Genomic DNA, 16,523 nt, shown 5'->3' with positions numbered 1-16,523 from the left:
CCGGAGCACCAAGCCACCACCCCCTCACCCATGTGGCATGGCTGCTGCTGCAAATCTCTAAGAGGCTGCACTTAAAAAAAAAAAAAAATGAAATAAAGCCCGATCTCCAGAAAGTGACACCATCCCTCAAAACACTGACTCTTCTGAGAGGTGTGAGTAATTCAACAAAGGGGCTTCTGGGCAGACCCCCTGCCATGCCTGCTTCCGCCTTCCCAGGCCCTTCTGGGAAGGATGGCTGACGCCCATGTTTCCTGCCCGGACAGCTGGTGCTCAGAGAGGGTGGCCCCTTCCTGCCCCAGCAAGACGGAGCTGCCGAGGACGCCAGCCTGCTGGGCCCCTGAATGGCTGAGACACCCTGCAGGTGAAGAAAGGTCCTTCCTGTGTTTGGACATAGACAGAAAAGCCTGTGCAGGAAGTAACGGTGTTCAGGACCCAGGTCGGGTCACCCAGCGTCGACAGTTGCCTCTGAGACTCTGCCCAGTGCTCCTTCACGTGGGATCCCAGGAGGTGTAGTTGTCTGCGGGGGTCTTGAAGCAGGAAGATCTGCGCTCCTGTGAGCGGGGGTTTTGAGGACTAACTTTCAAACTCAAGATATTTGCTACTTGTTCTCAAGTCTCCCAGCTTAGAGAGATTTAGACTCAAGTTTCAAGCTCGTATGTGAAGTACCATCTGCTCCGAGAGGGCCCTGCGGGAGGACTCGACCATCTTGATGTGCTCTTGGCTGGGAGGGCCCTCGGCTGTGGCGGAGGCCATGAAGGGGCTCCAGCTCAGGAGATGGGGAGGGCGCGGGGCTCTCACTGTTATCTGTGGTCAGCGTCTGTTTTGAGGGGTTCTGGCGACTGGCCTGCTCCCCCCTGCCTGCTCTCCGGGCTCCCTGTGTGACCAGCAGAGGCAGGAGCCAGCTACCATGGGAGGTCCTGGCGCCAGCCTCGGGTGGACCCTCCACCTGGGACGTGTCTGAAGCCACAGCCTGTCGCAGTGTCGGGAGCCAGTGGAGAACGCCCTGCCGAGAGGCCAGGTCTGAGGATTCCATCCTCCCGCCCGCCCACCTGGAGGTGGACCCCTCGGGAGCAGGGGCACAAGGACACTGTCTAAAACCAGACAACTGACGGCACGCATAGCCCCATGGCTCAGGGAGGGGGGCCCAAGGCCCCAGCATCCCTGGGGACTGCGGTCAGTGCAGATGACCCCCGGGAGGAGAGGCTTCCTCTCCCAGATGCCTCCCAGGCTCGGGGTTGTCCAGAACAGTCCATATCATCAGGGAACCACACTGGGTCTCAAGGAAACATCGCTGGACACACTACACTGGATGAGAAGGCAGGCCCTGAGAAGGCGTCCAGGACGCTGCCCTGCCCAGTTCCTCATTTCATTCCAAGTGGAGAAGAGCACCCAAAACCCTCTTTCTGCTCAGGAGGAGATCATGGCCCCTGCTGGTCAGGTGCACCCATGGCCACACCTACTGCGGCCTGGGGCTTCAGACGCCCGCCCTGGCCTGGGGAGACTGGACGGAGGGTACAGCCCGAGGGCCAGAGAGGATACCAGCTAAGTCCCTCTGCCGCCACAGCCATCAGAGAAACACTCCAGGGCAGCACTAGCAGCCCACGACACCCCCGATCTTCAAGGACTGTCTCCCTTGGGCCTCTCTCTGCAAAGAACAAAAAGGCACCGAGAGCCACGCAGTTCCCTGTGGCGCTTTCTCTGCTTTGTGTCCTGCTCATAAAAAACATCAAAGTAGCTATTTTACAGCATGAATGGAAATGAAAAGCCTCAAATTTGGCCCACTCTCAGGAACTGCTCTGACCAGTTAAGAGATCTGCGGGTGGACAATGACAAAAGATTTTTTTTTTTTAATTTCAAACAATGGAAATAACACACAAAAACTTTTGTCATGTCAACTATCTACTTATTCAAATGTCAAGCCATTTGAAATAACTATAACCACCGAGCCAAACAGATGCCCTCCCCCTGTGTTCTGTAGTAATGTTTAAAATATCAATTAAGCCATGTCTACTAATTCAGTGTTTTTGGAACCTGCGTTAATGTGCTTTTAACAAGTGAAAACACCAATCTTCTGACGGGGAAAGAAAAATGCACCCACACCCTCAGTGCTCCTTCCCTGGGTGATGAGTTGTAACTCTGGGGGTTCAGAGGGCTTCAGAGGCTGGGACTGTGCCAGGGGGGTCCGCAAACACCGCCTGTCCCTGGTCATCCTCAGTGGCCCTTCCCCTGTTCTTTACGCCCTGTCTCTTAGGGGAACAGAGAGAAATGTGAGATGGGTCTTCAAAGCTCGAGGGCAAGGCACAGACATACAGGGGTCATCTGTGATTGTGACGAGTGCTGCCCAAACAAACAGACATGGGGCTGGACAGGATGGTGGTCACTGTCCTTGAGGGTGGCATGTACACATGGGACCAGGAGTGAGAACTGGGCAGGCTTGTCTCCTCGCCTGCTTCCTGGCTGGACCATACTTCCCAGCCCCCACAGGAGAGTGAGCAGAAGTGTCCCGACCCAGGTCCAACCCATCGAGCCCATGACAGACAGCCTCCCTGCTCCTTCCCCTCCCGAGGTGCCAGGAGCTACAGCTACCGGACATAGAGGCGGAGCTATGAGGCCAAGGTCCCCACCTCCTGGAGGAGAGTCTCCGGATTAGGACTTTACAGGGAATAAACCTCTAGCATTAGGCACTAGGATTTTAGAATGGAAGCAACTACCACAACCTTGACTAATGCGCCTCATCTTTGAACCTGCAATTTCAGAATGATGTCTGGAAACTGAGTGAGGTCCCCAGGGCAGCCAGAGATAAGCACAGACCCCCCTCCTTCATGCCCATAGCAGGAACCTGAGGTGCAGACAGGCTAAGTCCCCATGGAGCAGAGCTGGGGTGCAAGCCCAGAGGTTCCTTCTCCTGCTCCCTCCTCCTCCCCAGGACAAATGCTGCTGGGAGCTGGGGTGACAGGGCCTGGCCAGACCACAGGGAGAAGGCTCTCCCATCCAGGGCCAGCCCCCAGCGGGCAGGCACCAAGCACTCTTGTGGGTGGCTCAGAGTGGACTGGCCAGCAGGGGCGGTCAGGTACTGGCTGACCTCAGGGAGGCAGGGTACAGGCCCAGCCCAAGAACAAGCGGATGGTCTGACTCATCAAAACCCCAGATGTTGGACTTCCCTGGTGGTCCAGTGGATAAGAATCCACCTGCCAATGCAGGGGACATGGGTTCGATCCCTGGTCTGGGAAGATTCCACATGCCACGGAACAACTAAGCCCAAGAGCCACAACTACTGAGCCTGCGTGTGGCAACTACTGAGCCTAAGCACCCTAGACGTGCTCCACTAGAGAAGCCATGCAGAGAGACGCCCGAGCACTGCTAGGAAGAGGAGCCCCTGCTCACCTCAACTAGAGAAAGCCCGGGCACAGCAACAAAGACCCAGCACAACCAAAAAATAAACAAATAAAAAGAGACCCCGGCTGTCCTAGCAGTGGGGACACTGGGGACGGTGGGAATCAGACTACAAGGTGAACACTGCTTCAAACCCAAAGGCCAGGGAAGAGGCAGAGCTAATTCTATCATAAACCTGACAGCCCCCAGAATGGTCGGTGGGTCACAGGACCAGACAGTCCCTACACAGTTAAGGCTGGACAACTAATGGTCATGAACTTGAAGAGTTCAAGGTAACTGTATTTTGTCTTGTCAGATGGAGGAAACACAGTAAGAAAAACTGGGCTTCTAAAAAACTCCCAGACTCTCTGAAAAGACACCTGAAAGATGAACTTGGCCCCTCGCAGGGGTTGCTAGGCAACAGCCACAGAGATGAAATCTGATTCTGACTGCAAAAGTAACGGAGAGCTGCAGAACCAGGGGGACTTGCGGGTGGTGGGGTGGCAAGTCCAGGGTCGATCCTGTCTCCCCAAGGGGGTCCTCCCACAGGGAGGGGCACAAGTGTTAGGAGACCCCAGTGCCAAGTGCACATGGCAATGCTTAAAAACCCTGCAGAGATTGGATATGTGACATCCTTAAGAAGTGGTTAAAAGTCAGTCCCTATTGCCTAGAAAGATGCATTTTATTAGGGCCAGAAAAGGTGAAACTAAAGCTTATAAAAATCTATCACAAAAGCTTGAGATTCAGAATGCCATCTTACAGTAATATCACTTGAAAGTAAGAGATCCTAAAAAATACTATGTATCAGATTCACAATCAGAGGATGGCAAACAGAAAATAATCTCATGAGTGAAGGAGTTTAAACTGACTGAAAACCCTGAGTAATTTTAGTTTCCCAGACAGTCAGTCAAAGGAGTAAGCCAGGATTAACCCCATGGCCCTCAAAACCCAAGACTGCCTTCAGCCCCGGCTTCTGTCCCAGCACTGGCCAGCAATCACCCCAGGAGGGGTGGATTCAGCCCTCAGAGGCCAGCCAGCAACTCTTCCCAGCCCCTCTCTTTGCTGCTTTCGGGCTGACACTGCTGCTCCCCTTCAGTCTCTGACAAGGACACTGGTCACTGGATTTGGGCATCTCAAGACCCTTAACTTGATTCCATCTGCAGAGGCCTCCCTCCGCAAATCAGGTTGCAGTCACAGGGCCCAGGGACTTGTAATCTGTGTCCTCGGGGGAGGAAGTTGCCATTCAACCTGCTCCAGGCTCTCTCCCAGGAACTCCCCCAACACCAAGTCTGTGTCTTTCTTTAGACATCGCAATTCCCCCGTGTCCCTCTGTGCCTTTCCTGACCTGCCTGCTCACCCGCCCTCCTGAAAGCAGAGCCTGGGACTGAGGTCGCTGACCGCCTGTGGCACACGCCCAGGGCCTGGACACACTGAAGTCATCACAAGAGCCTCAGTCTCTCCAGCCCCAGCCCTGGAGCTCACCGTGCTCATTAGCGGGAGAGGGGCAGAGCCCAGGGCTCATGGAGCAGCGGCATGGAGTGGAGAAGGGGTGACCCGGGGCCAGTCCTCAGACAGCAGGCAAGGGCCGGATCAGGAGCCACACCACCCACACGCAGGGCCCATGAGGTGTTGCTCTGGGATCCAGCATGGAACACGTACACTCACCCTGGGAGCCAGCCAACACGGAGAGGAGAGGACACACAGCCCGCACTCCTCGCAGGAAGATGTGGTCAGGTGTGCACAGAGGAGGGTGACGTGCGACACCAGGCTGAAGCCCCAAGGCCCAGCCCTGAATCTGTTCCATCAGGGACTCGTGGGACAGCCTCCCTTACCTATCGGGACTGTGGACAGAGGTTTTGTTACGGCCGCAGCCCTCCAGGCACTAGGAGGAAGACTGGAGGAAGCAGCCATGAGGAGCCAGGCCTGGCAGAGCTCTCTGCGCCCCAAACTGTCCGGGTGCTCAGAGTCCGTACTGAACCCACGTCTGGGCAGTGGGCCCGGGAAGGACACTGTGGGACATGCTGCCGCCATTCTGTGTTTTTTTTGGCTGTGTTGGGTCTTCGTTGCTTTCTGTGTCTGCTTTTCCCCAGCTGTGGTATGCACGCTTCTCGGGACCGTGGCTTCTCTTGTTGTGGAGCACAGGCTGTCGGTGTATGGGCTCACTACTTGCCGTGCACAGACTCTAGGGTGCTCAGGGGGTTTCAGGAGTTGTGATTCCTGGGCTATAGAGCACAGGCTCAATAGTTATGGCTCACAGGCTTTTAGCTGCTCCGCGGTATGTGGGATCTTCCTGGACCAGGGATCGAACCTGTGTCCCCTGCATTGGCAGCCGGATTCCCATTCACTGCGTCACCAAGGAAGTCAGCCATTCTGTCTCTTTATGAGCTGGAGATCCCATCAAAAATGCACTCCAGGTAAACTAGAGGGACAAACTCTTTGTGGCCAGGTGTGCATCCCTCTGCCCAGGTAGTGGGGCCCCTCCCCTCCCGGGGCCTCCCGGTCAGCGCTCCATGGCAGCAGACACACCGAGGCCTTTAGGCTTGTCCCCCAGCTCTATAGTCAGCTGCGCCACATGGACAGGGCTTGCAAGCTGCAGGGTCAAAGGGACAGTGCCCCACAAGACAGCACCTGGGGACGCACTGGCCCCAGCAAGACAACGCTCACGAGCAGGCCTCACCGCCTCGGCCCCCAGACCGCAGCCCGGCTCCTACCTGGGTTCAGGACGGGCTGGACGATGTCCCCATTGCGCCACTTGGTCTCCATGCGCTCCAGCTTCTGGGCCTCGTAGCGCTTGCGGCCCTCCTCCTCCTGCTCCTGCCGGGAGTACTGCGGGGCGGGGCGGGGCGGGGCGGGGCGGGGCGGCGTGGGAGAACAGGAGAGGGTCAGGCCTGGCCCCCAGGTCGCCTCCTCGCGTGTGCCCCGCCTTCCTGCAACTGGAACTATATCTTTCTCTGACAATACACGCTCGATATAAATAATAAAGACACAGAGGAGGGGGAAATACCACAGAGACCTCCCTGGACAAGAGAGACTGGGTCAGACATTTGAGTGACGTCCTCCCTGGAACTGCTTTTCTGCCCGTGTGTATAAAAGGTTCTGCCGTGCTGTATGTGAAGCTCAAAAGTCACAGCCTTCCCTCCTCTCATGTATCATCCTGCCATAATTTATGTGATGGATCCATAATATCTGGACACTTAGTCTGCTCCCCGTTTTTCACCATTAAAACATCACACTGACGATCTCAGCCACTTTCCATGTTATATTTAGCTGCCCCAGTCCTTCCTAGACACAGAACGAGAGAATCGGAGAGCCCCAGAAAGGGTGCCCTCGAGACCAGGAGAGGAGAGGGCAGGTCCCCGTGTGCCCCAGACGCTGGGCAGCCTCACTCCGCTGACTCCCAGCCACTCGAGCAGGCTGCTGGTGTATAAGGAACACCCACCAAAGCTCTCCTGATGGGTCATGGGTATTCTGATCCAAGAAGGTAAATATAAACATGAAAATAAAAGTGGCAAAATGGAGAATGTTGGGTCCTCTGGTGCCCACTGCCCTAGGGCCCGGTGCAGGCAATACCCTCTGTCCCGGGATCCATTGGGGAGGTCTGGGGTCCTCAGGGCCTCCCTGCTGACCCCTGCCTGGCCACTCTCCTGACGGGCTCTGACCTCTGCCCTTCCATCCATTCCACTTGCATCTCCCGCTCAGCCCGTGGAGAGACAGCTGGGCTTGGGGCCCTGCGTGCTCCTCTCTGACCCTGCAATTTCAGATCTGCTTTCAAAAGCTGGTTTTCAATATCTTGCTTTCCTTGCAAGTGGCTCAGCTGCAAAACCACTGAGGTCTGAACACATTCAATGGCTTCATTACCATCATCTTGGGCTTGAGAGTCCGTCTCTGAAGGAGGCTTTGAAGGGAGCGGGGTGGTATGTCCAAAAGAAACAAAGTATGGTGGGTGTTGAGGGCACCAGGGAACCCCGAGCCTCTCCCTCCGTAAACAGACAATCCCTTACGTCCCACCACAGAGCAAGGCCTCCAAGAGCAGAGACTGTGCTGTGCCTTTCTAGGGAAGCTGAAGGACGACTTACGTGTCCTCAAGGAATGCCTTTAAAGAGATTTTTTTTTAAAGAAAGAGCCAACCTCCCCAGTCTAATAAATCCTCGTGTCCAGCAGGGTAATAAGACCTCTGCACTCATGTGGGGGCTGACAGGCACCCCGGCTCTGACACCAGCCATGAGGACCAAGAAAACGTAGCCTCTTCACAAACAAGCGCCTCCTGCTGACTTAAAATCTGGGGACAACATCACGACAGCATGCTCTCAATGGGCTGACACCCAACTCATCCCCAAGGGCTCACCAGACTCCGCTCACTTGAAGCAGAAGACTGCCCAGACATCCAAGGCAACAGTCTGAGTGAGCTTTTGACTTAAGCTCACATTGACACACCAATAAAAACCAGAGTCCACTCCCCAGTGCTCCCCCAGCCTCTCGGGGGCCACAGCTGTCTCCAAGACATCAGAGGTCTCTTGATTCATCACAGGGTCACCGAGGTCCCTGGTCCCTGGGGGATGAGGTGGAGCATAGTGACTAAGTCCTCGCTGAGTGACACCACAGGGGACAGCTGGGCTTCCCCAGGAAGAGGCACTCATGTGGTCGATCCACACACACACGTATGTGTGATAGCAGTGTATGTGCACGTGTGCAATGTATGCTCTGTGAGATATCTACGTATATGTATGTGTGGGATGTATGTATGATCAACATAACATACCTGCATGTGTGAGACATGTAAGAGACACACACAGAGGCAGAATGACATATGTGCTCAGTAAATAACCACTATCAGTGCGGGGTCAGCCAGAGGAGGCTAGCAGGACCTAGGAAGCCTGATGGTCAAGCTCCCAGCACCTGAGCGTCCGTGCTCCTGGGAGTCAGAGCTGGGCTTTCCAGGACTCAGATGGGCTGTGCCCCAGAAAACAGCAGACCTATATGTGGAGTCAAGCGAAGGCGTGTACGTGGGCCTAGCACGTGTTGGGGGGGAAGAAAACGCAAATAAATATTAGCAATGGTTGCAGCTGTAAGCCACACAGCTTCTCCCATCTGGAGCTCTCTCTGCACCCAGTGGAACGCTTCCAACACCCCCTGCAACATGGGCAGAGTTGATATTTATGTCTCATCAAACCCGGCTAAACAAAGGGAATGGGAAAGCGACCAGGGGGCCCCACCAGGATGTGGGAGGGAGAGTGGGGGACGAGAGGGGTGACGTGCAGAGCTGCCCTGTCCCCATGGGGAGGGGGATAGGAGCCAGCAGAGCCCGATGCTGCCTGCCCCTCCCCTGCTGGCTAAAAACCCACCAGCTCTCAGCACCCGGGCCCACCCCACTCCCTGTCTCTAGGAGCCAGAAGGAAGCAAAAGCTGACGTGGCTGGCCCAGGAATCCTCCTTCAGCAGCAACCCCTGAAGACATATCACGTGGCTACTGAAGCCAGAGATAAGGCCTGCTGGAGACTTCTAAAACTGTGTAGCATCTGAAAATTAAATCTAAAAGTTAAATAATTGTGTTTGAGTGTTTATATGAGATGTGGCTAATTTAACATCAAGTGCTTAGTGGTAAGATGAAAGCGAGGATAAGCACACTTGTATTTTCTGAAAAGATAGTCACTGAGCCTCAGACTCACACCTGCTTCTTGGGTCTTAAAACCCCTCAGTCAGCGCTGCTTGAAAATGACAAAATGGTCAGCAACAGAGAGAGCAGCTCCAGGAAGAATGCCGTGGGAAGGGGGTGGGGGGCTAGGTGGTACGGGCAGGGAGGGAGAGAGAGATGGAGAGAGAGGCGGGCAGGACTGAAGGCCAGTGTTCTGGTTCAACAGCAGCCTGTCAGAATTCCTGTCCACCTGGGACTTAGCATGTGACCTTTCTGGGAACTAGGGTCTGTGCAGGAATAATTAGTTAAGACACGTGCACTCGTGCGTGCGCATGCGCGCACACACACACACACATACGGAAAGGCAGCCAGGTGACCACATAGGCAGAGGCTGGAGGGATGCGATCACAGGTCAAGGAATGTCTGGAATGCCTGGAACTAGATGACACGGGAAGGATCACCCCTGGCTTAAAGCCTCCAGCAGGAGGGCAGCCCAGCCGGCACTGTGATTCTGCACTTCTGGCCTCAGAGCTGGGAGAATGAACTGTGGTTTGAGCCCCCAGGCTGAGTCACAGGAGCTCCTGGGAAACTCAAACAGATGGGACATGAGGGAATCTGGCCCCGAGCACCTGCCCTCTCCTCGTGTGTGGAAGGACAGGCGGCCCGGAGCTGCAGACACCACCACCCTGCCCTCACAGTACCAAACCCAGAACCACCAACCGGATGCAGACCAAGGTCTGAGCACCCTTCCCGGTCCATGTGGAGAGGACACCTGTCACCAGGAATGCTGTTTAAAAGCCTAGACTTAAGGGCAGCTGGAGCCCAGAAGCTGAGTGGCCCTCCCCCGACTCCCCAGGGCCTTGACCGCCTCCACAGGGGCAGGCAGCGTGCTGGTCAGACATGAGCTACGGGCTGGGAGCACCCCCCAGGTGACAGGGAGCAAGCCCCGACTGCCCTAGGCCTGTGGGCGGTGGGGGGACATGACAGAGTGGAAGGGGCTTGTGGTGGGGGAGCAAGGAGGAGGAGACTAGGGAGTGCTCCTCCATGAGTGCGATACAGTCCCTAACTGCCTGGGTCCCCACTTTACTGTTTCTTAGAAGTTTCTTCTCTGGACATCTCGGCCACAGAAAAACGCTCCCTGCAGGGGCAGACACGGCCAAGCCAGGCCCAGGCCTCTCTAAGAACAGCTCGTCCTTGTAGGGGTGAGAGCAGAGCGCCTGGCCCCCAGGGAGAGCGGGTCACAGATGTCCTCGGAACATCCAGGGATGGGGGGACCGCAGGAGGAGGGGTGGGGCGCTGTGAGGGGAGGAGTTAAACCCCTCTATCAGCCTAATCTCCCCCTCGGAATGCCTGCCCCCCGAGCCTGCCTGCAGTGGGGCACCTGGGCATGAACACGACGAAGTCTCTTCATGTACAGACGTGACTGTCCAGAGAAAAACCCAAACTAGAGAAACCAAGGAAGGAAGTGGACGTGGCAGGAGAGAGAGCGGGGCTGAAACAGAGCTGTCTCAGCCTGTCTCCCCAGGACTGTGGTCTCCCCTAGACTGGTCACCTGCACAGTCCTGTTGCCCATCTTGCCTCTGACCAGGGCCCTCCAAGAGGGGTCTGGTATCTGCAGGGCCCAGGCCAGCCGCTCTGGCCTTCTCTGCATGAAGGGACATCCCTCCCCCATGCCTCCCACTCTCCTAAGACTTGGCCCCCCAACCCCCTGCCTGGGAAAAGTGGGCAGGGTCTCCTTACCACAACCGGAGGCACCTCCAGGACCTTGTCCACATTCTTCAGCGACAGGGGCACGTACCACAGGGTGGCCTTATTGGTCAGCTTTTTGGTACCTTCAAAGAAGAAAGACATGTGAGGGATAGCCTGGGAGTCGGCAGGGCAGCAGGCAGGGCCAGCGCCACCTCTGGCCCCTACCCCCAGGCCTCCTTCAGCCTCGAGGCGCAAGTTTGGGCACAGACTAGGGAGAAGTATGGACCTCAGCTAAGGAGCCCCTGCCCCAGCATGCTGCCCCACACTGAGGCTGCTGGGGAGACTTCAGATCTTCTGGTCTAAGCTGGGGGGGGGGGGGCCTGCCGGCTTTCTAACTCAGAAGGCCCACATCTGGAGGGCGCCGACTCCAGGCAGGCCTCCAAGGAGCCTCCAGAGGGAGGGGGAGGTGAGGGCTGGGGTGGGGGAGGCGGGCAGACTGGCTTCGGCCTCCCCCCAGGGAAAAGCAGGACAAAGCCAGGCTGGACCCCATCTCCACCGAGAGATCCCGGCTGACGGATCTCATGGGAGAAGGCCCTGCTGAGGAACTGGACATCACGACACCCAGAACAGGATCGTTCTCTGAGGGACCCATCCACTGGCCTAAAGGTCCCCGAGAAGAGCTCTGGGTGGGCAGGAGGCAGCTCGTGGACGTGAGGCTGAGGGTCGTGGAGGCGGGGCCGTGGGACACAGCCAGAGTACCTCCCGCCCCCCTCGAGGCCCCCCTTCCCGGTTGGGGGGGGACCACACCAGGCACAGTTGGCGGGACTCAGCCTCACTCCAGATGCTCCCAAGTGGGGGCTAACAGCGCGCTGTGGGCTGCTGGCTTCGGCTCTGGGGTGAACGGTAAGAACAGAACCCTCTCTGGGCACCGAGCCTGGCCTCAGGGCAGAGTGGGGTGCCCAGGGCGGAGGCCTGTCCGGGCTGAACATCACAGGCCAAGAGAGCCCAGGGATCCCTGGGTCCACACCCCTCACTTGTGCAGGAGGAGACTGAGGCCCAGAGAAGTCAACGGGCTTGCCTAGGTTCATACAGAAGCTCGAAGCCTCCCAGACCCCATAATTTCAAGAAAGTATTAATGTTTGCGAGGATGCCTGTTAAAAGTTGCCTCTCTGACGTGCAAGATTCCGTGCAGCAGAGAACAAAACTTCAGGACAGAGAGTACATAGAGCAGAGGAAGCAGCCTGGGGGCCTGGCCCTAAATGCTTCCTACAGTTCCTCTGACCTGCCCCCCAAGGCAATCCTGGGGCTTCTGTTTTCTCCCTTAAACTAGATCAAAGGTCCAGGCCAAGCCCCAGCAGGTCGGTAAGAGAGAGGGCAAGGCCCACCAGGACGTTTCCACAGCACCATCAGGACCACAGGCAAACATGATGGAAAAATATCTTCACTGCTCTGTGATGGAGAGTGATTCTGACAACCTGCTCTGGGGAGTAAAGATTTCCTGTCCGACTCAGCGAGAGTCGGCCTGATGGCCTGTTTCCATGGAAACTCCGAGTGGCCCTCCTCCAAACCCAAACGAACACCATGGAGCAAATGAGGCAAAACACTCGAACTGTGCTTTCTCTATCATTCAATAAAACCACCAAAAGACAACGACAGCACTGAAAACATCTATCCTGAAATTCTGAGGCTCCCAGCCATTTTCTGGAGCGCTTCGCGGCAATCACATCCCAGTGAGCTTAATATTTTGACAGTTGCCAGAGATGAATGAGCAAAGGTTTGCTGGTTGTCTGCCTGGGCGCGTGCTCGCCCGGCTGCCTCTTGAAGGCGGCGCAGCCCCGAGTGAGGGGGACACACAGAACCGGGGCCCTGCCTCCAGGGGTTGTGAAATACGGAGACGGCATGTGAGCAGCTTCCTGGCTCAGGCTCGTCGCCTGTTTGTCCACCCAGCCTGGTCTCCCCACCTGGCCATGTTCAAAGCCCCTCCGGGCAGCCCTGTTCTGAACCAGGCAGCCACACAGCCTGCCCTCACATCCTAGTGGACATGCAGGCAGAGACACATCAAGGCAAGAAGACCTTGAGACACGGGGTCCCAGGATACGAGAGACTCATACAGGCCCAAACATAGAAAGATGGAGAGAGGATGCCACAGATACAGAAGTGGTGCCAAGACCCAGAGGGGTACCAGATGTGAGATCAAGGGGGTAGGGGGACACCCAGACCTGCAGCAGGGGCTCGTGGGCAAGGTGGGCAAGGTGACCAAGCTATGGAGAGAAGATGCAGCCCCAGGGCTCCAAGCGTCCACATCCACCCCATGATCCAGCCTCAGGTTTCTCCCTCGGCCTTGGCCCTCCCCCGTGTCCAAAGGTTGGGCAGTGCTGGCCGGTCCCTCCTCTGCTGGGCCTCTGTCCCCCTCACATGCCCACAGCCTGCCCGCTGTACCGGGAGGCCGTGATCCTCACAGTCGCTGCTATCCTTGGGGCAGCTTAGACTCTATGCGCCCGCCCTTCAGGGCCAGGGCAGCTGGGGACTGTGTGTGTGTATGTGTTGTGGGAGGGAGGGTGGAGAGCATCCTGACCACGAAGCAGAGGGTTTCATGTCGCTATCACGGGCACTGGGTGAGCACTGCCCACTCCTGCCCAGAGAGGGAGGGTCCTGCAAAGAAAGAAGCAGGAAGGAGCACGTCCTTCTAGACAGCGCCCCCTGCTGGCTTTCTCTCAGCACAGGAGCAACTCATCCACTCCTTCCTTCCTTCCTTCCTTCATTCATCAGTGACTGAGTCCCTGTCCATCATGAGCCAACAGAAGCTGCAGGGGCAGGGGACATGCCCACTCCCCTCAGACATAGTCAGTCCAGCACCAGTCCCCTCAGCCTCCTTCTGCAGACACCCGGGCTGGTCGCCAGGCAGTCGGCAGCATCACTCTGACTGTGATAACCAAGTCTGTCCCCTTGAGAACCACCTCTGGTGAGAGAAGTCAAGATCCCAGGATCCCTGCCACATGGCAGAGGTGAGCTCCAGTCTGAAAGCCCAGGAGGCCCCCTGTCCCCTGCCTCTCATTCCCGCTCAGTCTGATGCCATTCTGTTCATGGGCTTCCTCCCTGGCCGAAGCCTCTGATGTCCAGAAAGGGGGCCTGGATGACGGGAATCTGTAAAGCAGGCCCCTACCCTGTTTTGAGACACCAGAAAATTGCGGTGAACAAAACCAGCACTGCTGAAAACACTATCGACTAAGTGTGAATTTCAAGAAAAGCAGAAAGTGCAGCCAGCCATTTCCTCCCTTGGGTCCTGAGCAGGGAGGCTCCACTCCCATCTCAGGCCAGGAGAGCGGGACTGGGTCACTGTGGTGGGAGTGGGCGTGGGGGAGGCAGATGGTGGGCTGCTAGCCCATGTGGGAAGTCAGGGTCGGAGGACCCCTTTCTGTGCCACTGCCTGAGACCAGCATCCAAGGTCTCTGACGCTGGAGCTGCCCCGAACAGAGCTCAGGCCACAGATCAGGACATGGGGCACAAGCCAGCTGACCGCTCCCCCGCCCCAGGCTCTGCCTCAGCTGCACCATTCACTATGCGGCGGCTGGGCCTGCTGCGGTCATCAGAATGTTCTAGATGGGGAACTGAGCGCCTGGCCTGTGTGGGGGAGAAGCCTGGAGCCCCATGAAGATCTCTGAGCACAGCACTCCGCAGGCAGCCATGGCTGAGGACGGGGTGTTGGAGGAAGGGCAAGGACCTAGGCAGCTCCCTCCTCTAGAGCCGGCAGGGCCTCTCCTCTGGGCGGGACACCGGGTGGGCTGGGATGAGGAGCCGGGCAGCCAGGGCACCAAGGGGCTGCCTGCCTCATGAGCATCTCGGTTATAAAAAGCAGTGACTAAATGGGAGCCACACTCCCCTGCAGCGCCCAGTGGGGGCAGGAAAAAGGGTTTCCATGGTTACCACTCTGAGGAAGAGACTATTCAGATCAAACCCGAGTCAAAGGTTCACCCAGTGAGCACCAGCCCACAGCCTGGCTTGCAGGGGCCCCCGGGGTGCAGAGCAAGGGCCCGGCCAGCGCGCTCCAAGTGCCCTCTGGGAGGAGGGCACTGGGGGTACATTAGCAGGGCTGGAGGGTCGCTGGTGCCCTCCCAGCCCACTGCCAGCCCTCTGCCCAGACCAGCTGGCTGCCAGCCCCTACCCCAGGAACGCAGAGGGAGGGGGACCACACACCGGGCTCATTGCCTAAACTACGCCCATGCCCCGGCTTCCCATCTGCAGAGCGAGGAGGCAGACGTCACTGCCCACAGGAGGAGGCAGGAATGCAGGGAGGTCATCACAGACAGTGTCAGGATGAGCCAGGCGCCACGGCGGCTGTGCCTGCCCCAAGGACACCGTTGCTGCATGCAGACGTTACCTGTGAGGATGTTCTCGGACATCACATGCACCTGCACCTCGACCGAGTGCTTGGAGGTGTAGGTGATCTCTGCGCTGACATGAGCCACCTCGCCAATGCACATGGGTGACAGAAAGTCCGTGCGCTCCACCCGGGCCAGCGCAGCCACGCAGCGCTCCTGCAAAGACCAGAGGCGGGTCAGTCATCCCAAGGCCCCACCCTGGACATCGTCCCCTAGAACGACCTTTGGTTTTTTTCCCCATGGGTACAGTAAAGCAAGTCATGGGACTTGCCTGGCAGTCCAGGGGTTAGGACTCCATGGGTTCAATCCCCTGGTCAGGGAACTAAGACCTCCCATGCTGCGTGGCATGACCAAAGAAACAAAATTTTTTTTAATAAAGAATAAAGTAGAGCAAGTTACTGTCAGCACACACTCTTAAATGCAAAACCAGGAGATGAAGCACTGCCTGGGGGGCAACAGGGCAAAGCTGTTGATACAGGTGATCCTGGGTGGTGGGGTTCTAAGCAACTTCTCTTTCCTGACTTTTCTAAAAAAGGATACTCGCATAATGGAAAGTGAAAAAAGGAATACATACTCATTATGGAAAACTTGGGAAGTACAGAAAAGTAGAAAAGTAGAGCAGGGAAAATTCACCCCTCCCATCGAGAGACAACCACACCTTCTACTTTGGGATCTTTCTTTCCAGGCTTTTTGTCCCAGGAATAAGGGTTTTACTGGTTCACTTGTCTGCCTGGCTCCTCGTTTTGCAGTTTGAGGCTTATAGTTGACACTCACAGTCATGCATAATTGTCACTTATACTCACCTATAGTTGTCATATATAATTTCACCTAACTGTGTATATGCTAAATATCCACTTTCAAAATCTGCTTTTTTCACTCAACAGGAAGAAAAATAACCTGCCCATGTTATGACAAGCAATGTTCTTAGCAATCACATCTCTTTTTAAAAAATGTTCTTTATCCTTTAAATATACAACCCATTTTCATGATTCAAAAGGAACAAGAAGGCTTATGTCCCCAGCCACGAGGGGAACCCCTGGGAGCTCACGCTTCATGAAAATGAGGGACTCACTTCCTCCTTCCTTTTCTCAATACTTTCTACGGCTGCCATTTCACAATACTCCACTGGAGGATATCCACGCAAGGGTATTTTTTTAATGGCCAAACAGAATATTCTTCTGTTGTTAGATTTGGGTCAACCTCAATTGTTTCTTATTATGAATAACCCTGTGAGGAGCTTTCTTTCATTTAAATCATTTTCGGTCCTGGGGATGGTTTACTGGGGAGAAGCAAACAAACACCTCACCAAGTGTTCCCACAGTGCCTCTCAACAGGCAGAGTGCTTGCCTGGACCCAGCACCTCTCCACACCAGCACTGAAAATCAGGTGTTTTTTGTTTTTTTTGCCTCACCATGCAGCATACAGTTTGTGGGATCTTAGTTCCTCAAGGCT

At 56.1% G+C, this 16,523-nt stretch overlaps 1 protein-coding gene across 4 annotated transcripts in view; it reads right to left on the bottom strand.

The window, feature by feature from the left end:
* The window catches only part of ACOT7 (acyl-CoA thioesterase 7), a 97,169-nt gene that overhangs the window by 34,684 nt on the left and 45,962 nt on the right, over positions 1–16,523 (bottom strand). For all 4 annotated transcript variants that reach the window (XM_061160518.1, XM_061160520.1, XM_061160517.1 and 1 more), the window contains exons 3-5: positions 15,071–15,227; positions 10,744–10,835; positions 6,084–6,198 (exon numbers count right to left, since the gene is read on the bottom strand). In XM_061160518.1, coding sequence (XP_061016501.1) covers positions 6,084–6,198; positions 10,744–10,835; positions 15,071–15,227 — 364 coding nt within the window. The remainder of the gene's footprint in view (positions 1–6,083; positions 6,199–10,743; positions 10,836–15,070; positions 15,228–16,523) is intronic.

The sequence above is a fragment of the Dama dama genome, chromosome 14, assembly GCF_033118175.1.
Source record: "Dama dama isolate Ldn47 chromosome 14, ASM3311817v1, whole genome shotgun sequence".
Taxonomy (NCBI): Eukaryota; Metazoa; Chordata; class Mammalia; order Artiodactyla; family Cervidae; genus Dama; species Dama dama.
The sequence above is the reverse complement of the archived record's forward strand: the minus strand, read 5'-3'. Positions and strand labels throughout refer to the sequence as shown.